The 22,399-nt window shown below is 37.8% G+C and overlaps 1 protein-coding gene across 2 annotated transcripts in view; it reads left to right on the top strand.

The window, feature by feature from the left end:
* Positions 1-22,399, top strand: part of VPS8 (VPS8 subunit of CORVET complex) — a 247,367-nt gene that overhangs the window by 168,576 nt on the left and 56,392 nt on the right. For both annotated transcript variants that reach the window (XM_059163253.1, XM_059163252.1), the window contains exons 37-41: positions 225-314; positions 4,029-4,071; positions 7,330-7,433; positions 12,827-12,908; positions 13,332-13,414. In XM_059163253.1, the coding sequence (XP_059019236.1) occupies positions 225-314; positions 4,029-4,071; positions 7,330-7,433; positions 12,827-12,908; positions 13,332-13,414 (402 nt within the window). The remainder of the gene's footprint in view (positions 1-224; positions 315-4,028; positions 4,072-7,329; positions 7,434-12,826; positions 12,909-13,331; positions 13,415-22,399) is intronic.

Here is a 22,399-nt window from a genome sequence, read left to right as displayed (position 1 = left end):
CGGGGTCCTGGGATCGAGTCCCGCATTGGGCTCTCTGCTCAGCAGGGAGCCTGCTTCCTTTAAAAAAAAAAAAAGACTAGAAAGTCAAGAATTTCATATTATATTGGACCATAGACTACTACTGAGGTATGAATTTATTATTTATTGTCATGTTGTTTTTATCCTTAATAGGATCCACAAACAAGATTTGTGAACAAAAATCTTTATCTTTTCTTATTTCGTAGATTACCCAGAAGTATCAACTTCATGAAGTCACTGCCTACCTATTAGAAAAAAAAGGAGATATTCATGGTGCCTTCTTAATAATGCTAAAGGTAGTATTTTACTTTATTTACTTTGTCATGTTTCTTTCCAGGCCTCCATTCATCAACCCCTCTTTTTTTTTTTTTTTATTGAGATATACTTGACATGTAACATTGTGTAAGTTTTCACTCATCTTAATCTCTTGTGTGTCAGAATAAGTTGCAGACAATACTACATTTTATCATGACTAGAGTTTAGTCACTGACTAGAGCTCACCATTTCTTTTTGGTATTTTTTAAAGTGAAATTTACATTCAGTAAAATGTATGAGTCTTAAGTGTATCATGTACTGAGTTTTGATACATGCACACACCTGTGTTCCTAGTTCCTAACAAGACAGAGAACATTACCTTCACCAGAGAAAGTTCTTCATGTTCCTTCACACTCAGTTTCCATTCCCATGCCCCCACACATATTCACTTTTCTGATTTTTTTCACTGTGAATTAGTTTTACTTTTTTTATGCACTTACATTAATGGAGTCCTCCAATAGTACTCTTGTATAATTCTTCTTTCAGCATGATATTTTTGAGATGTGTTAGGAGTTTGTTTCTTTTATCACTGAGTAGTATTTAAGTGTCTGAATATACTACAGTTTATTCATTCTCTTGATGGTTGACGCCTGAGCTATTTCTAGGTTTTGGCTATTAAGAATAAATCTACTATGGGGGCGCCTGGGTGGTTCAGTCACTGGGCCGCCGCCTTTGGCTCAGGTCGTGATCCTGGGGTCCTAGGATCAAGCCCCGCATCTGGCTGCCTGCTCAGCAGGAAGCCTGCTTCTCCTTCTCCTTGCTTGTGTTCCCTCTCTCGCTGTGTCACTCGGTGGAGCACAGACCCCTGGATCCAGATGGCGTACAGCTTTGTGAAGACAGGCGGGAGCGGGGAAGCCTACGACATCATCGCCGAGGAGATACAAGGAACAGTCTTCTTCGCCGGGGAGGTCTGCAGTTCAGTGGGATCAAGTACATTGACGCTGCTGTGCCCCCATCACCACTGTCCCCTCCAGAACATCTTCATCCTGCGGAACTGATAGTCGGTCCCAGTGAAACGACACAAATAAAGTCTTAAAAAAAAAAGAATAAATCTACTATGATCACTCTTGTACATAAATGTTTTCATTTTCCTGAAGGTAGTACCAAGGAATGGAATTGCTAGGTCACAGGATAGGTGTAGGTTTAGTTTTATAAGAAATGATAAGACCTCTTTCCAAAGTAGCTATTCTATTTTACATCTTCTCCACTAATGTATGACTTTTGGTTTGCTACACATTCTCCCCAACAGTCTGTCTATTTTTTACAAAAATTTTTATCCACTTTTTAAATTGTTATAAAATATATATTACAAAAATTTACCATTTTGGTGAAATTAAGTATATTCACATTGTTTTGCAATTATTACCACCATCCATCTCCAAAACTTTTTCAGCTTCTGAAACAGAAACTCTGTACCCGTTAAATAATAACCTCCTCTTCTCCCCATCCCCAAATAACCACCATTCTTCCTGACTTTATGAATTTGACTGCTGTACCTCATATACTTGGAATCACAGAGTATTTGCTTTTTTGTGTACATTTGTCACAAAGTCTTCAAGATTTATCCATATTGTAGCACGTGCCACAATTTCAGTTTTAAGGCTGAGTGGTATACATTTTATGTGTATGCCACTTTTTGTTTATCTGTTCATCCATTGATAGACCCTCAGATTGCTTCTACCTTTTGACCATTCTGAGTAATACTGCTATGAACATGGGTATACAGATATCTTTTCAAGACCCAGCTTTCATTTCTACTAAGCATATAACCAGAATGGAATTACTGAATTCAATGATAATATTATTTTTAATTTTGAAGGAACTGCCATACTGTTTTCTATAATGGCTGCACCATTTTACATTCTCATCAGCAATGCAGAAGGGTTTTAATTTCTCTACATCTTCTCCAAAACTGTTTTCTTGATGGTAGCCATTTTAATGGGTGTGAAGTACCCATTTTAAATATTGTCATCTACTCAGTGATTTTAAATATTGTCATCTACTTACGGATTAGGGATATCCTATTTATATTTAAAAAAAAAAGTTCCAATTTGGCTTCTAGTTTTTCTCTAGCTATGTAGTCACCAAACAGGCCAGGAAGAATAGTCCACAGAGGCTTGCGTAGGCTCTCAGCCTCTTTTAATGAGTAAGTTCCCCTTATATCTCTTTTTCCCTTGCAGTTTGTTGAAGATACCATGAATCTATTTTTAAAGGATAAATTAAACATATTCCTGGCATGGATGGGGGAAGAGAAGCAGGATACCCTTGCAGGGAATAAGACCAGCATTTACAAAGGCATGGAAATACTGAGAAATATGAGCTGCTAGGAGAGAATCCAGCAGCTCTGCTGGGGCTCCACTATCAATGTATAGACAGGTGAGGTTAGAAGCAAGGGCTGGGTCCAGATTTGGGAAGATTTTGTAGGATACCCTGAAGAATTAGGACTGATTTATTATCACATGAGACCACTTAAAGGTTTTTAAGCAAAAGAACTGACATGATGTTGTTTCATGAAGATTGCTCTGGTAACTGTAAGAGGATGGGGGTCTAGAGAAGGGGGAGGTAAAACTTGGGGAGGAAGCAGAGAACATTTGCGAGGCTGTGTAGTACAGATAATGAATCCATGAGTCTTAAGCTAGGGGTAGTGGTGGTGGTGAAGTGGGGAGAGGATTGGACTTAAGAACTGTTGATCATTTGAATATGATATGGAAGGAATAAGAGGGAGTGGTTAATGACAGTTGTATGATGTTTAGCTTTACATTATTAGCCTATAAGAGACCTCAAGGAAAGGAACAAATTTGGACTAGAAAAGAAATGTTAAGATCAGCCTCAGTGTATATTAAGACGACTTTGAGGAGCACCTGGATGGTGTAGTCAGTTAAGCATCCAGCTCTTGATTTCAGCTCAGGTCATGATCCCAGGATCATGGGATGAAGCCCCATGTGGGGCTCCTTGATCAGCAGGGAGTCTGCCTGAGCTTTTGTCTCTCTCCCTCTCTTTCCACCCCTCTCTCCATGTTCTCTTTCACTGTCTCTCTAAAATAAATAAATCTTTTTTTTTTTTTTTTTTAAAGCATCCTTTGGAATATCATCAGTTAAGGCTTTCTAAGGATCTAGTATTTGGTGTAGCAGTGGACACTGAAATTTGCATATTTAGAGCTGTCATACTCAAGTCTGTGCCCCATGCTCTGGAGACACACTTTATGTTCTTTTTTTATTCCCACCCACCCCTTTTTCTCATAGCCCACTATGACTTTTATTCCCTTACCCAAAGTCTGGATAAATCCTGCTCTTTATTACTGTGCCTAAAGAATGTCATTGATGATGGTATAATGGTACAACAGAAGCAGAAGTGCTGCAAATAAGTGACACTTAGTATTTTGGGTCCCTTCCAATACTGCTAGCTTTGCTTTATGTATACCCCAGAATTCTCTTCTGAATGACAGTAAGCGACCTATCTTTAACCTTGTTGTTTCACCTTGTTGTTTCTTCAAGGTTTTCCTTTAAAATGTGTTTGTCTGGGTGATGGGTATTACGGAGGACACATGTTGTGATGATCACTGGGTGTTAAAAAAAAAACAACAACAAAGAATTTTAAAAAATAATAAAAAAATAAACAAAATGTATTTGTTCAAATATTTGTGAATTAGGTAACTGTATCCTTCTTACCTCCTGCATTTTTTTTTAACCTGCTAGAGACTGCAAAGCAAACTTCAAGAGATAACACATCAAGATGAAAGTAAGTTCTTGAGTGTGATTTACAATTATTTCTTCCCATGGACCCTGTGTTTTAAAAGATGTTGTCTAAGAAACTGCATTTACTAAATAATAATTACCTTGATCTGTATAAATACTTGAACACTGATGCCAATTTTAGCTCATTTTCAAGGGCTCATAATGGGGAATCATGGAAACCATTGCAGCTTTGTGATGCCAGTTGCCAGTGGGGTTCACTAATACTGATTTTTTTGTTGTTTGATTTATTTCTGTGCCAATTTTTGGTTATATATAAATGAGGTGCATAATTAATGTCTTTAAAGTTACTGTAATGTACTGAGCAATAACAAATCGAACTTCTAATCAGTAATAGCTGGGGTTTCTGTAGTGAATTTCTATAATTTTAGCACAAAGCAGTAAAACTTGACAGTGTCGAATCTTAGATGGCCTTGTCACAGACAGATGTAAAATTCCCATTATTTTCCTTGACGTTTTAGGACATAGATTAATTTTTTTTTAATTGTGGTAAAATACACATAACACAAAATTTACCATTTTGGCCATTTGTAAGGGTCCAGTTCACTGGCATTGAGTCCATTCACACTGTCCTGCAGCCATCTCCACCATCCATCTCTAGAAGTTTTCCAACTTCCCAAACTGAAGTTTTGTACCCGTGAGACAATTACTCCCATTCCCTGCCCATGTCTGTCCCTGGCACCTCCCGTTGTGCTTTCCCACTCTGAATTTGATGACAGGCCTTCTATAACTGGAATTGTCCCGCGTTTGCCCTTTTCAGTCTGGCGTGTTGGCCTAGCATAATGTCATCACAGTTTTTCGGCATTGTAGCACGTGTCAGAATCTCATTCCTTTTTAAAAAGGCTGAATAATATTTTGATTTATGTATGTACCACATCTTGCATCCTTTTGTCTGTCCATGGACACTTCAGTTTCTCCCGACCCTTGTGAAGAATATTGCTGTGAACATGCTGTCCAGGTATCTTTCTGAGACCCCACTTTCATTTCTTCGGGGTAGATTCCCAGAAGTGTTACTGCTGGATTAAATAATAATGCTAATGTTAATTTTTGAGCGGCTGTTATACTCACTTCCGCAGTGGCCGCCTCAGTGTATGTGGCTGTCAGCGGCACACCAATGAGAATTCTAGTCCATCCAATCCCTTACCAACACTTGTGCTTTTCTCTTTTCTTGAGCATAGCCATCCTCCTGGGTGCCAATTGATAGCTTAGTGGGCTTTTGGTTTGCATTTCCTCATTGACAGGTAATGGAGAGCATCTTTTCACATATTTACTGGTTATTTGTGTATCTTCTTGGGCCAAGTGTTTATTCAAGTCCTTTGCCCGCTTTTGAATAGGATGATTTTTTTTCACATTATTGAAATTTTCCAAAATAGCTCTTCCAAAGTTCATTCGATAGGTGATTTTTAGATTGCCCTACCTCTTCAACACATTAGCACATTTCTTAGACCCCCTTTGCCCACACATTTCCTTAAACTCCTTTACCCTAATTCTCTATAAATTACATTCATCTGTGTTTTCTGTGGCTCGGTCTTAGGTAATAGGATCTGTGTTGTATCTGGATCATTTTGTATTACACGGCATCTTCTTGGAGCCTTAGTAAACGGTTGGCTTTTCCATATTTAGTTCAACTAAGCATTTAATTGTTATTTTTGTACTGTTAGTCTCTGTTTAGTCAATTTGTATTAGATTTATTACATTTATGATATTTTCTTATTGTTGTTAGAATAATTTTTGCACACGTTACATGGGAGGTTGAGGGAAAAGAAGAATATTTCCCTAAAATCACTACAATGATTTGCAAGTGATATGTGTAGAGAAGCCAGTTCTTTGGATTTAAATTTCTTTGAAGATCAATTTTTCAGAAATAGTCTCATGTCCACTGTTTACTCTCAGATTTAATTTTTTCTGTGTGCCTAAGAATTTTGGAGGATTTGCTAATTACAAGACATGGTGCTCGTGAGGGTAATATACAGATGGCTAAAACACAGCTCTTACCCAAATAACTATAGTCTTGTGAAAGAGACAGATATGTAAATAAAAACTTTGAATGCTGGAGGAATCAAGTATTATCAAAGAGATGCAGTGAGAGTGGCAAATGATTGTGAAAAATTAGGGAATGATTTATAACTGATGAATCAAAGGTCATTTGTGGAAGATGTGACCTTTGCAGTAAGACTGGAATTATGACTAGAAGTTTGATAGGGAAAGGCAAGGAAAGGGCACCTGGGCTGAGCAGAATGTGAGTATGAAAGTACTTGACCAGGAACTCAGGAGTAAGATACAGCGCAGTGGAGTAAGAGCACAGAGGGTGAGAACATGAGCCAGATGGTTACTGCGTCTACTTAGGGTCAGAGGTTTACTTATGTTCTGTTTTTAAAACTTCAAGGCTTTTAATGATTTTTGTGGATGAGACTGATAGATTTGCTTGTGACAAAGAGAATGAGGGAGGCAAGATTTAGAAGTCAGAAGTTTAATTAAGAGTTGTTGCTGTAGTTCACAGCAGGTGAAGAGCAGCATAGGGTAAAAGTCAGGACACATGAGGGCACAGAAGTAGAATCCACGGAAGTGGCAATTTATTTCGATGTGTGGGTAAAGTGGGGATGGAACATCAGGGACGATGAAGATTTATAAAATGACTTAAAGAAGATGGTTTCATTAACTTAGTTTGGGAAGTGAGAAAAAAAGTGATCTGGTTTTTGTGCTTATGAACTCAAGGTGCTCGCAGGACATCTGTGTAGAGATGGATAGAATCTGTGGACAGTTCACCCTGCAGATGATGAAAGGAACAAGGGCTGCAGGTGTACATTCAGAAGTTACTGGCAAGGACCTGAGGTTGAAACCACAAGAGGAAGTGAATTATTGGGAAATGAAAAGGAGAGGGCCTAAGATAATATCTTGAAGGATGACTTACATCTAAGAGATAGAGGGAAGAAGAAATGGTAGAGCAAGTAAGGTGAAAGGTCATCTTTCTGCTGACTAACCCACAGATGATTAGAGCTGTTCCATAGCTAAAGTGTATTAAAATGCTAAGTGTGATGAGCTTTATATGTCCTGTGAATGTCAGGCATTTACATGGAAACAAAATTATCTGTTTTTAATCTATTAAGCATTGGTATCATGCTTATGGAAGATTTCATAATACAAAACAGTGCTATGCCAAGAAAAAGATAATTTTTTTACAGAAGCTCTGAGAATTCTCAGTAATATATCCTTAAGTCTTGTTAATAATTTTTCTGAATCTTAGAGACCAAAGAGGAGCTCTCATTGAAGGATGTTGAAGATACCATGGTAGAGACAATTGCCCTTTGCCAGAGAAATTCCCATAATTTGAACCAGCAGCAACGAGAGGTAGGAGAATGACTACTTAGGCATATCAAAGTCGGTTCTGATCTGAAACTAGGAGTTAATTCTATTTCTTCTGCCCTCTCAGCCACCTGAGTTTAATTCAACTAGATTTTAATCACTGTTTAGTGCTCCCAGGAGTATAAGCCTCCTAAAGTTATTGTGAGGAGTGCTTGTCCTCTTTGTTCTCACAAAAGGCTTTATATTCCTGGATCTGGCTGTGCTGCAGGATTTAAGCACGTGATTACTGGATGTCCTTGTTCTCTTTGGACCATGATTCTGTGTATTCCGTGTAGCGATTCTATATTCTATGGATGTGTTGTCATTTATCATCTATTCTCTGTGGAGGAAAATGAGCATGAGAAGCTGGAGGGAAACCTTTAGGGGATACAGAGAACACTGGAAAAGGTCAAAGAAGGCTGTGATGTAGTTTCTCAACCCTGGCTGCACATTACAGTCACTTGGGGACCTTTAAGTAAATCCCAGCACTCGGGCTGCACCCCCAGAACAACGAAATTACAGTTTTTGGATGGGGACCCATTGCTAAAGCTTCCCACATGATCCCACTGTACAGCCAAGGTTGGAACCACTGCTGTAACAGATTCCAGACTGCCAAAAGGCAGAGCACAGAACTGAAGGAGGCACGGCTGAGCACCTGGTGCAGGTGGGAGTTACAGCAGGGAAGCAGAGACTAAGGGGGCGGGATGGGACTTGACAGCCACATTCTGCTGCAGTTTTCAGAAGAGAAGTTGCAGCGTGATGTGGCCTCCTTGTAACTCCTCGGTGCCTGCCTGCCTGCTCCTCCGGGCTGCAGCCTCTGACTTGGCACCACCCGTCACCTTTCTCTTCCCAGGGTTCTGATATGGGGAGTAAGGCAGACTTTTTTTTTATATATTTAGCCATACATGTTACAGTGAGTATTATAAACTTATTTTTCTTTCCTGTTCTTTTGAGTTGGGTAAATTGCAACTTGACATTCTTGTCAAAGATTTTTTAAGACTATACGTTCCAGAAACCCTTCAGAAGAAAAATTGTATACAACAAGCACATTTACATAACAGAGGTGATTTTTAAAAAAACATTTTGTGTGATATACATATTCTTTATTTTTTTAAATCCTGCAAAACAGAAAGTTACAAAGAAGAATGTTTTTTAAAAAATTACCTTGTAAGGTGCTCCTGGCTCAGTGGGTTAAATCCTCTGCTTTTCAGCTCAGGTCATAATTCCAGGGTCCTGAGATGGACCCCACATCGGGCTCTCTGTTCAGCAGGGAGACTGTTTCCCTTCCTCTCTGCCTGTATCTCTGCCTACTTGTGTTCTCTGTCTGTCAAATAAATAAATAAAATCTTAAAAAATAAAAATAAAAATAAAAATTACCTTGTAAGATCCTATCACCCAGAAATAACCATCATTATCACTGGGGGAACCATCAGTCCAGGTACTTCTTATCAGCCTAAATCAGGAAATGCTTGCTTTTACAAATAAATATAGTAGTCAGTCTCCGTTAGGAAGCTTTCTGAATTTCAAATTAATATTTCTTCACCATACTATTTCTTAATAAATATCACTACAGCTTAAAAAAAAATCTGAATGACTGTAACAGATTGGAATTATTTATTTATAATTACGTTTCTGTTTTATAGTATCTGTGATGCCAAGCCAGTAAGGAAACACGTAAACTCATGCTTGCTCCCACCTCTCTCCTCCATCCCTCTTAATTTTAAATAACCTCATAGAAGCCAGTAACACATACATTCTTCTCTGTGTCCACAATTCCCATAAATCGTTTAATCTTTTGAAAATGGATTTTGAGCTTTTAATCAGTCGTTTTGCCATGATTTTTCTATTCCTGAGTTTTTATTTTCATTTATCTTTTGGTTGGCTGACTATATTTGGACATGGTTATATATATATATTTTTTTTTAAAGATTTTATTAATTTATTTGACAGAGAGAAAGATCACAAGTAGGCGGAGAGTCAGGCAGAGAGAGAGGAGGAAGCAGGCTCCCGCCGAGCAAAGAGCCCGATGCGGGGCTCGATCCCAGGACACTGAGATCATGACCTGAGCCGAAGGCAGCGGCTTAATCCACTGAGCCACCCAGGCGCCCCTGACATGGTTATATTTTGATAGAGAAACATGAAAAGGTAGAATTCTTTAAGCCATGTTCATACATACTTAATTCTAAATCTTTTTCACTTTTCAACCCTTCCATCTCCTCTCCAATATCTACTTGATACTCCTCCAGCTTCTCATGGAAAATTTAAGGGAAAAGGATATGCTTATATGTTTTATAAGTAGGGCTGTTTAGGTTCACATAAGCTGAAATATATGACTCACATGTATTAACTAGTAGAATTAGTTATAAAAATCCATGCCTCCAGAACTCTAGGGATTATTCCGACTATATTTGAACTCTGTATCTCTTTTTTTTTTTTTTTTTTTTTTTTTTAAAGATTTTATTTATTTATTTGACAGCGAGAGATCACAAGTAGGCAGAGAGGCAGGCAGAGAGAGAGGAAGGGAAGGAAGCAGGCTCCCTGCTGAGCAGAGAGCCCGATGCGGGACTCGATCCCAGGACCCTGAGATCATGACCTGAGCTGAAGGCAGCGGCTCAACCCACTGAGCCACCCAGGCGCCCCTGAACTCTGTATCTCTTAATCAGAGATAGGAACAATGCTTCTTTTGATGTGGCCAAAGGAAAACTCATTCCATCTTTTTTTTTTTTTCTCCTGAGTTGGGATTTGTTTTAGTAAAAATATTAGATGTTAGACTTCTTCCTGTCCTTTGAAATTTTCACTTCTTTATGGCTATTATTACGCCATTGACTGGCTGCGTGTGAGAGAAGTCTGTTTGTCTCTCCTGTGTAGAGACACACCCTCTCTTTGTGGTCCCTCCGTCTAACAACTGGTTTCTGCTTCATTTCTGAATAAGTTTCATTATTACAACAGAAATATTTGAATGTAAATTTTATATAAATACTGTCTTGTGTGAAAAATGCTAGACTGATCTTATGTAATACCAAACATTCAATTTGGGGGCTTTTAATGGTGGTTTGTCTTGATTCTCTTTGTTTTGTTTTGTTTTGTTTTGTTTTGGAGAGAGTGAGAACAAAAGCTGTTACCACAGACAGTCAACTAACTAGAAGATTTGAAGCGTTTGGAAGTTTGACAGTAGACTGTTCATAGTATCTCTTTCCAGAAGTTATCATCATAAGACTTAATGTTATGAGTATTTACTTAAAGCAGACTACAGGAAATTGGGCTGTTAATCCTTTCTCAAGTAGAATCTCTGCCTGTCCTACTTTTCTCTATCTGTTTATGGGGCTGCCCTAATACACGGTGATTACATATAACAAAGAGTTTGGCTTTGTTATTATGCATATAATTCCCTGAAAAGGAAGCTGTGTGTTACACAGCATAAGAAAGGAATTCAGGTTTAGTTGTGTTGCTCTCAGGGGATGGTTTGTGTGGAGATCTAATTAAAGAAAAATAATTCCTCTGTGTAGAGTGTGAACGTATCCCATGGCTATTACCTCCACAACCATGCTTCTCCCAGTCTACCATTTATAGTCAAGAAACAGCTAATCTTTACAAAAGTAATTCTTCCTGAATTGTCTGGATTAAATAAGAAAATTTAAAAATTGAAATTTCTAAACATAATAAATATAAAAACAAAATGTATCCCATATTAAAATAAATTATAAAATGTTTTGTATAAATTATAATTTAAAATAAATTATAATTTATACAAAAGATTGTATTATATATATATTTTATTATAATTTATATAAAATATTATACAAAATAAAATAAATTATACAATAAATAACACAATTAAAATAACCTACACAGAAATAAATAATGTGGTTATAAAAACATGTTAAAAAAAAGGTAAGCTAAATAAAGCTATCCGAGAATAAAATACAGCACTAATAGTTCATGAGTACTAAATAAGTTAAAATTTCAATAAAATAAAAAATTGCCATATGTAATATAGTTAAAACCAGTATCTTGAGAACTTAAAGAAATACATCAAAAGTTATTAGTATGAAATCTTGACCTCATAAAACCTTAAATGGGGGTAGATAAAGGCTTCCTAGTAGAGCTCTTCAGTTGGGAGGTAAACCAGTGGTTACTGGACCTGCAGCCTATTCTTTTTGCCTTCAGAGGCTCCCACATCTCCACTGCCATAAAATTTGTATGGGGTCAAGTGGTGGGGTGCAGAATATGCCCTTTTCTGTAAATAACCACTCTTGTTCTGCTTTGACCTTTCTTCATGGCTCCCAGGTGTTTTCAGGAATATGTTCCCCCCAAGACATAGAATTAAGACCTTCTGTCCAACAAGAAACCATGTCTGAAAACTTAAAATGTATTAGTTTGATTTTTGATTAAAGGTCCCTGCCCTCCTCCCCCCCAAAAAGGAAGAGGACAGAATTTGGAGTCAGAGTAGCAGTTAACTGGTAGTGTGATCTTTGGCAAATTTTTCTGAACTTAAGTTTCTTATCTCAAGTGAAGATCGTGCTTATTGTATAAGGCTGTTATGAAATTGAAATGAGAAAGTTGTGTAAATCATTTAATTGAGGACCCAGCATAATAGGAATAAATAAATGGTGGATCTATTAATTTATCTCTTGATGTGGTTGGAAATGTTAATCGAAATAATGTTAACTTCTACTTCTTGGTCTATGATGACTAACATAATACAAAACAACGCTTTAGAGAGGGAAAACTTTGGACAACCTTTATTCATTTCTCTTGCTTGATGCAGCTAAAGAGAAATGTGGGGAGGTGAGGTGGCAGAGGGGCGGTCCTGTGTCCTGTCCTGCAGTACATAGGGTCACTTAGACTTGGTCAGGGGTGCGTGTACCGCACTGTATATGAGAACCCGGCTGGCAACTCGACCGTGTCGCCTTTGAACAGGCCTTGTCCTAAAACACAGAAGATTGCAGTTCCAGGGTCTAGACTTACTGCGGTTTCTTTATTTTCCTAAGGGGCATAGTAAAGATACCTATTGTAACTGTGCTCATTGCTTCTTTATTGTTGTTTCCCTTCCCAGTCAAGTGTTCTATCTTTTGTTTTTAAAATGTTTATAAAACAGGGTGCCTGGGTGGCTCAGGCATTAAGCATCTGCCTTTGGTTCAGATCATGATCCCAGGGTCCTGGGATTGAGCCCTGCATCCGGCTCCCTGCTCAGTGGGAAGCCTGCTTCTCCCTCTCTCACTCCCCCTGCTTGTGTTCCCTCTCACTGTGTCTCTGTCAAGTAAATAAATAAAATCTTTAAAAAATAATAAAATGTTTATAAACAAATGTATGTGAGAGGTACATCTCAACCTGTAAAGCACTATGCTGAAGCCAATCTTAAATATAACAGAGTGCTTTGGTTTCCTCTGACATTGTAGGCACTCTGGTTTCCATTACTGGAGGCAATGATGGCCCCCCAGAAGCTCTCTGGATCAACCGCACCTCATCTGCACCCAGAAGGTAATTACATCATCAAAACCCACCTATACCATCACCAACTTTCATCTGCAAAAAATTATCATTATGATACCTTTTCCCAGTATCATAGTATTAGTGTTTTTCTTAATGAAATTGTTGTATAGTGTTAATCTCATCTTTTATTCAGTTCTTTCTGTTATTAGTGTTTTTCTTAATGAAATTGTTGTATAGTGTTAATCTCATCTTTTATTCAGTTCTTTCTTTCTGGCACCAGTTGTGTCATTTGTCTTGAATAATAGGAGCTTTGTTATTTATCAGCAGTTAACTTTAAAATATCCAACTGGTCCTGGTTAGCCGAGTTTCTAGGAAACTATATAAATCTATTATTTTCCACTGACTTGTAGGAAAAACCAAGACCTCTTACTTTAAACTAACCTTAATATTAACATTTCATTATTATAACAGCTCTGAAATCTCTGACCATGCAAGTTCTAAACAGCATGGCAGCATTTATTGCCCTTCCATCGATCTTGCAAAGAATCTTACAGGTGAGTTAAAAGGAGAGAAAATTCAATGTTGATAAGTTTAAACTAATATTCTAGTCATGTTTATATAACAAATTAAGCTACTGTTTAAATTGGTCTCTAGAGTAATGCAGCTGGTTTTTGTCATTGCTAACTATCTAACTTAACAACTGTCATCCTTGAGCCTTTCCTGGTGCTCCAGGAGTGTGAGTTTTCCTGGCACAGGCTGGGGACCTTCCAGGTGTGTGTGCAGCCTTCACGTGTTCACCAGCATCTGGGGATTCAGATATAAAGGCTTCCTGTTCATATGCTAACTGGGAGAGAATCACCATTTATTGCCAGCGAATTGTGCCTTTTAGATTAAAAAATTATATAATAACCTAAAAATTACATTAATATAGTCATTTCTGAATCATAGGTTGTAACTTAAGTTTTCCAACTCATAAAAAAAATTTTATGTCCAGCCTTCATCCCCTATTCTAATTGTTACCCAACTTTGTGTCCACAGCCTTTGTAGGAAATATCTTTTGAAGGAAGTACCTATTTCCTTCAGCAAAAGGCATGTATGTTCCCAACATCATTAAAAGAACACCAAAAATACCCCAAGATAAATTTTTCAGAAACTTTGTGAACATTCCTGGGGAAATAGCAGGAATTATCCTTAGAATCCATTTTGTCTTCCTTCATTTTATGCAGCATAGACACACACACACACCCCAAAACCATCAAAAAACAGTACTATGATGCCATTGGTCTTTATAATTCTCAAATGACTTTTCTCCTGTCAAGAATGTCCCTGGCAGCTCTCTTTTAAGACTTGCCAAGCTCCACTTGCATCTGGTATGAAGTGTCTGGGCTTTGCTGATACAGACTACTGTATCCCTAAGCTCTCCTCACAGTTATGTATCTGCACACGTCCTCTTTCGTTTGATCCTGAGCATGTGGTGCAAAGTCTTTGATATAAACCACTTCTCTTATGTCCATTTTAGAATACGTTAGTTATAATGTTTTTAATTTAATATAAAGTAGTACTTCCATAAGGCAGAAATACTTTAATTTACCAAGAAAATTAGAAAAAATGAAATCTTAAGGTCAAAAGTAGCTTCACTTTCAGTGTATGCATTTTGCTTTATGTTGAGCTTTAACCACACTTTGGAACATAAATTACAAGAAACAAAAATCAGTTTTTCTCTTGGCAAAAGCAGGTGATTTTTAAAATTTTTGTTTTTTCAAGGCTCCTGACTTTGAAGGCTTTTGATATTAGAAAATCTTCCCTTTATTTTGAGTTTTATTGGCATTTATTTTATTTTTTTATTTTTTGGCATTCATTTTCATTGTGTTCTTAGTGTTCTCTACTTTCAGTGGTAGAAAAGGTACGTTCCACCTTCTTTTCCCATGAATCAAGAGGGTATGCTCTTTCTTAAATTTGTTATTTGCACGTTTGTGATTACTGTAGTAATAACTCTACCTTATATTTGTGTAGAGATTTTTATTTTTCTCAAGTTGCTTTCACAGATAGTATCTCAGTTGAAACTCAGAACATTCTCTTCAGGTAGTTAGGGCTACTACAGAAATTTCTGTTGATGAAGGAGGAAACTGAAGTATAGAAAAGCTAGTACTTGGTTTGCTGTTTGTGGCAAAACCCGGGCTACCACAAAAGTCTCTCACATTCTAATTTATGCTGGTTCCTATTATATTGTGTAAGCTTTTCAGTTGTTTCAGTGCCTGGTCTTTTGAAGCGTTAACTAATTTGTTTATTAAATATGTTTCCCTGTTTGGTCATTTCCTATGTAGATGAAAACCTTAGCTCTTGTCCTAAAGAGCTTTTAGGAGAGACAGAAAATGTTCTGATGTAGCTCTTCTTTGGGCTCTAAGCAAGTAATGGTGGCCACCTGAAGGATTATCTGCTGTGAACCCCCGCTAGGGTGATTGCCACTTCATCCCTACATTTTCAGGCCATATGATTACAGTAGGAGCAGCATCTGACAGCAGGACCCTGACTCCACTAGATTGAGTCAGGGTGAGCAACTGGCCACTAACTGGCCACTAAGTAGGGCCAATCAGTGCCTTTTCCAGGAAATTATAGAACTGAACTTGAAAAGGATGAATGAGCCACTTTTCAGGCCTCTGAGTTATATAAGGTACAAAGTTCAGCAACTGACAGTGACTACTTTTCCATCATGTTGACTGAAATAGTTAAAAAAAATCACGGAGAGAAGGGGAAGAGTAAAGCAGACAAACAAAGAGGAAAATAGACAAGATGCATGAAGAAAAGAAGAGAAGACACCAGGAGAAGAGACAAGGCACAGGGAGAGGAGACCACAGAAATCCTGATGGCATTTGAGTCCTTTGTTTTAGTTGTAAAGGCTCACCTCCTTTCCTTTGCTTGGATCCTTGAAACAGCCCAGTATCTTTACAACAGTTAGTTTTTTTAAATAAGTTGAAATGAGTTGGGTTTCTGAATATATCTAGTCAAAGGAGTACCAATAAAAGTATATCTGAAACAGACTGGGGAATTTGGGAAGATTTCCTGGAGGAGGAAATGTCTGAACTGAATCTTAAATAGCCTAAAGGAATTAGGGGAAAAATGGAGATAGGGCTATTCTAAGCGGAGTGAACTATATATACTAAGAATGTGAGGTAAAACATGGTATATTTGGAGGAGTTGCAAGTGTTAAGTATGCTTGGAACATAGGACAAGAATAAAGGTGAGTCACGGAGCTGAAATTTGAGAGACTGGCAGGGACTGTGTTCTTAATTGCTTTGTGAACCATAAGGTAGGACTTTGGATTTAATTTTAACATTAGTAGATTATCATCAAAGGATTTTAAGTAGAGGAATGATGGAATAATGTTTCTCTTTAGAAAAATCATTTATCCAATATGTTATACAGGATAAATTGGAAGAGATAAGACTGAGGCCTAGGAATACTCAAAATGTAATAGGTACTCAAAATTTGTTAATTGCGTTGCATAGAGTGGCTAGGAGAAGATGGATTTGGAGGTTAGTTAGTAGAATCCGCTTGACTTTTTGACGTTTAGAGGTAGGGAAACACAAGAACTCATGTTTCATGTGACTAACAATGAGCAGTGGGGAAAAATGGGACCAGACTTTATGGGAAGAAGTAGAAGTGGAGACATAGACTCGGAAGTTGTCAGCACAGAAGTGGTAGTTCAGTTCTTGAAACTAGGTGAATGTTAGGAGGAAATGAATTAGCGAGAAAAGCAGAAGGCTAAAAGTGGAGTTCTTGGAAACATCTAAGGATCAGGTCTATTTACCCATCTTTATTTACCATTAGAACAGAAGGACCTTCAGAATAAGACTATATTTTGCTACTCTGTCACCATCACCTAGCCGAGAGGTACCTGACATACAGTAGGAACTAAATATTTTTAGAGTGAATAAAAGCCAAGGGTGCAGGAATTCCACTTCTGCCCCAAGTGGAGTAACAGATTTACCCCCTTGCTTAAAGCAGCCAAAAAATTGGACAGAGTATTTGAAATAGTTTTTTTAAAAACTGGGTATCAAGCAGTAAAGGTCATTGATAACTGAGAGACTGGAAACAGACAAGGTAAGCCCTGTGTTTGTCCCACCTTAATGTCTTGAGAGACTTCCTAGGCAATAGTGCAGGGAGGGGATGCCAGCCAGTTTCCAGCATATTCATTGCTTTGAGGAGATGTCGCTGAGAATCAAGAGACTGAGGTGGCCAGAGTTTGCAGGCAAGTACCAGGCAGCTGAACTCTGGAGATGTGCAGAAGGCCCCTTTCTCAAGTGTAAGTGCATGGTATAAGGAAGCTAGCTAGGCCAAGGAAAAAACCACCTGAAAGGATCGGAGGTAATAATACTTGGACGTACACAGAGCCAATAGCAAGACTAGAATGAAGACCTCGTAATGTACAGAACATGAGGTAGAGTACTCAGAAGTACTCAATACTGGGAAGCAGCCCTCGATACATAGCTCCACTCATACTAACAAATCTTAATAGTAAGACCTGAAAGGATCAAACTTACCAAGTAATTTAACTGCCTCCCAGAACAAAGATTAAAAATACTTTAAGGAATACAAAAATATCCAGGACCCAACAGTGTAAAATTTATGGTATATTACATCAAATAAAAAAATTACAAGGTATTCAGAGAAGCTGGAAAATGAAACCCACATATGACATTGGATATTAAAATTAGCGGACAAGGACAACAAAACAGAAGAAAAGATAAGTGAATTTGAAAACCTAGCAATACAAACTATCCAAAATGAAACAGAGAAAAGTGAATTGAAAAAAAAAAAAATGAGTCCATGAACTCTGGGACAATTTCAAGCAGCCCAGAATATGTGTCCTTGGAATCCTGAAAACAGGGAGTCAGGAAAAAATACTTGAAGAAAAACTGGCTGAATATTTTTCAGATTTATTGAGAACTATTAGCATACAGATCGATAATCCCAAACCTGAGCAGTATGAGGAAAAATACAAGGCCCATCATAATTGTTCAAAATCAGGTTAACAGAAAAACTTAACAGCACCAGAGGAAAAAAAGAGGAACAAAAATAAAGATGGTAACACTTTTCTGTCAAACAGTTTTAACCACTTTGACCTAGTTGACATTTACATACTAATTCTAATGGCAGAAGTCACATTCTTCTCAGGTTATACATGGAATGTTTACTAAGATAGGCCATACTCTGGGCTATAAAGCAAGTGTCCGTAAACCCGTTGTTTTGGATTTTAACCATTCTAATAGGTTTGTAGTGGTCTTATTATTTTAATATGCTATTCCGTAATGAACAATGACTTGGAACACCTTTTTATGTGCTCACTTGCCATCTGTGTATCCCCATTAGTTGGGTCATGTTTTTTAATTATTGAGTTTTAAGATTTCTTTGTATATTTTTTTATAGAAGTTTTTTGTCAGATATGTCGTGCATGTATTTTCCCAGTGGGTGGCTTTTCTTTTCATTCTCTCAACAGTGTCTTTTCATTAAGCAGAAGGTTTTTTAAGTTTAATGAGGTCCACCTTTTCAGGGATTTTTTGTCATGGATTGTGTATTTAGTGTTGTATCTAAAAACTCATCATCAAACCCAAGTTCACCTAAATTTTTTTCCCATGTTCTAGAAGTTTTATAGTTTTGCATTTTACATTTTAGGTCTGTGATCCATTTTGAGTTAATTTTTATGAAAGATGTAAGGTCAATGTCTAGAGTCATTTTTCTACATGTGGATGTCCATTTTTTTCCGGCACCATTTGTTGAAAAGACTATCCCTTTCTTCATTGAATAGGCTTTGCTCAGTTGGCTATATTTATGGGGGTTTATTGCTAAGTGCTCTGTTCTTCTCCAGTGATCTCTTTGCTTGGTCTTTTGTCAGTACCACATTATCTTGATTATTGCAGCTTCATAGTAATTCAGTGTCAGTCCTCTGACTTTGTCCTCCTTCAATGTTGTGTTAGCTATTTTGGGTCTTTTGCCTTTCCATGTAAACTGTAGAATCATATTGTCTGTATCCACAAAGTAACTTGCCAGCTTTTTGATTGTCTTTGTCTGGTTTTGTCTGGGTAATGCTGGCCTCATCAAATGAGTTAGGTGTTCCCTCTGCTTCTATTTTCTAAAACAGATTGTAGGATAGTGATATAATTTCTCCCTAAATATTTGGTAGAATAAACCAGTGAAACCATGTGAACCTGGTGTCTTCTATTTTGAAATGTTATTAAGGATTCAATTTGGTTAAGAGACCAGACCCGTTTATTAAATGTTTCTACATGTGTGAGTTTCAGTAGTGTGTCTTTCAAGGAGTTGATTTGTTCCATCTAAGTTATCAAGTACTCAAACCAGGAGTTTTTATGTCTCTAGGTTTGGGGGTTTTCTGTTTTGTTTGTTTGTTTTGTTTTGTTTTAATCTTGTCCCTTATCATCTTTTTTTTCATTAGAACCAATTTTCAATCCATTGCCAAGCGTTCTCCACTAGAATATTGCCTAGATTATTTCCTGTGTTCCAGCACTGTGCAGGGCACATAGTGTCTACTTACTGGGTTTTAGCTGGCTCAGTCATCATCATCAGCAGTTCATAAGCACTTCTGTGTTCTTTATCTCCTTTGACCTCTGTGTACATTAAGCTGGAGAAGTAGTGAGATCCCCATGTTGCTCGTGAGGAAAGTGCTTCCTTAGTCTGCTCAGTTATTAAGTGGCCATAGCTGGAACTTGAACCTAGGTCTTCCAGCTCCAAAGTTGAGGCCTTGCGTACCCAGCATCAGCCCTGGCATACTTCAGATCCACCCCTCTTTACCAAGTCCCCTGGACGGAAGAGAGGGAATGACAGTTTCTTAGACGAGCAGTTGCTCAGATAGATACTGTTTCTCCAGAGAAGATGTTCTCATGATAGGGGTTTCTCCAAGAGCTTCTTGACCTCTAAATGTTTATTCAACTGATGCTTGGAACCCGACTTGTGCAGGCTGCTTCTGTGAGCAGTAGATGGTAAGTTAGTTGGGAGTGTTTTGAAGGGACCATATTTGTGTTTTATAGATTCGGCCTTCCCAGTTTGCTTTTATTGAGCTCTGCTCTACGGCAAAAAGTAATTCTTGGCTTCTGAGAAACTGTTTGTGACTGTCTTACTGAGGAAATTAAAGCAAACAAATGATTTATATGCTAGCCTGTGGAGGGCATTATTCATATTTTAAAGTAATGCTTGATTAGGAAAGATTTTAATTACAAAACAAACTGCATATATACTACAGTAGGCCTCAGAAAGCAGGAGCGGGGGAAAAGTGGCTGTCACATCTTTTTCTAAAAAGCTTTTTAGAAACCAGGTTTATGTGAAGTACTCATGTGTGCTCTTCTTTTATGGCTTACAAATAAATTGAAGACAAACCTCAGCAGTTATTCATTGCTGAAGCATCTAACGAACATCTTTGGAAAATAATTTGTAAAGCTATTGGATTGCATACATGCTGTGCTAGAAGGCTTGAGCTCCCTTTTGCATTCTATAATTTATATGTTGTCCCAGCATGAGGTAATTTTCACGATTTTGCCTTTAAATTATGCATATTAAAGTGAAATGTACTGATACAAATATAGACATGACCTATAAAGATTTCTTCCTTTTCCCAGAATTTAACCTTTTAAAGACCTTTTACTTTCCAAACTACCCTTGTCAGAAACAAATGAGAGCTTTTCTGTGCTAGAGCTGTATTAGTGTATTGAACGCACATCTTACAGTAGCTGCTATAATACACTTCTTACGATAAGGTATCACACTGTCCCTTGATACTTTGAGAAATAGGTGTATTTATTAAGAGTTTGACCCAAAGCATAATTGAATGTAAATTCAGAAGCATTAACAAGGATCTGTTTTCATGCAAAAAATAAAAGAAAAAATTATCTCGTGAGTATATGCCAAAGTTGATTTTCTAATAAAAAATTAGTCTGAGATATCTACAGTCAGGCCTTTTGCAAATGGTCTGCACATGTTTGACAGGTACCTTTACCTTAGCTACATGATCTCTACCTGTGAAACAGAAAATGTCCCCATTAAGCTTCAGTGACAGTTTAATCCAGACTTGTAAACGTGCTAATTATTAGTACACAAATACACAGCTTTTCTGTGCCTTTCATTCCTTAAGCATAAGCTCAGCAGCAGGGACCAGGAACCTATGGCAGACAAGCTTTTGCTGCTTTAGAGCACCTGAAATTACTACAGGCTGATTTGGTTAGAAACTGTACGCAGCCAGTCTTCCAGGAGCCGTCGTCAGAATCTAGAAGAGAAAAAGAAGGAAATGCTCAGACTGTGCTCTAAGAGCAGGAAGACAAGATTTCTTCTCATATTTCTGAACCTCTCTCCTATGTTGTTCCTGCTTTACAGTCTTATCTTAACATCTGAACTCACAATTACTTTCAAGGCACCGAGTTTTTTTTTAAAGATTTTATTTATTTGAGAGAGAGAGCGGGTGCGCCTGCATGCATAAACAGCAGGGGGTAGAAGGAGGAACAGACTCCCCGCTGAGCAGGGAGCCCCACATGAGGCTCTATCCAGGGATCCCAGGATCACAACCTGAGCCGAAGGCAGAGGCTTAACCAACTGAGCCATCCAGGTGCCCTAATGCACCAAAATTCTAATAACAACCACTCCCTAAGAAGTAACCAGAAATATTGCCCGTATTTTCCAGCAAACATTAGCTTATTATTTAGTTTATTAGTTTATTAGTTTAGGTATCTATACTTGGGAGACCAGTAAAACATGTTAATTAAAAACGTGGTTTCTGGTGTGCCTGGGTAGCAGTCCTTTGGGGGTCCAACTCTTGATTTTGGCTTGGCTTGGGGTATGGGATTGAGGCCCATGTTCAGGGACTCAGCACAGAGTCTGCATGGATTTCTCCCTTTCCCCCTCCCCACTGCACGTTCCTTCTTTCTCTTTCTCTCTCATCTTAAAAAAAAAAAAAAGAAATGGTTTCTGAAGTACCTAAATTCAAATCCCAGTTTATCTGCTTACTAGTTCTGTGATCTTAGAGAATTTTACTTAGCCTCTCTGAGCTTGAATTTCTTCATTTATAAATGTTCTGGAAGGAATGTAATGATGTGGCACATATAAATAGCAGCTATGTTCATTGTTGCTGTAGAGTTGGGCTCCCCTTTTTGGCATGGGAGAGTCATTTATGTCAGACATAACCTCATATTAGAGTAAAGTAATAGACTTGACATACTCAGTTATTAGCAATGTTTTAATTATAATTCTCAGTCTAGCCAAAGGTACAGTAAAATGAGCACACAAATATGCTGATGGAGATAAAAGTTGCATAATACGACTTTGTGGTGGAGCAATTTGGCAGTATATATCAATACCCATAAAAATTCTTCTTTGAATCTGTAATTCCCTTTCCAGACATCTTCTCTAAAGAAAGAATCAGAGATTCAGACCAAAATTTACAACTATACCAGCATTTAACCATCATGAGTGGGATTTGGGAAGGGGGAGGCAAACTTAAATGTCTAACAAGAGAAAATGACACATGGTATTTTCACATT

This window comes from Mustela lutreola, chromosome 2 (genome assembly GCF_030435805.1).
Source record: "Mustela lutreola isolate mMusLut2 chromosome 2, mMusLut2.pri, whole genome shotgun sequence".
Taxonomy (NCBI): Eukaryota; Metazoa; Chordata; class Mammalia; order Carnivora; family Mustelidae; genus Mustela; species Mustela lutreola.
Note: the sequence above shows the minus strand (reverse complement) of the source record. Positions and strands in the feature narration are given on the sequence as shown.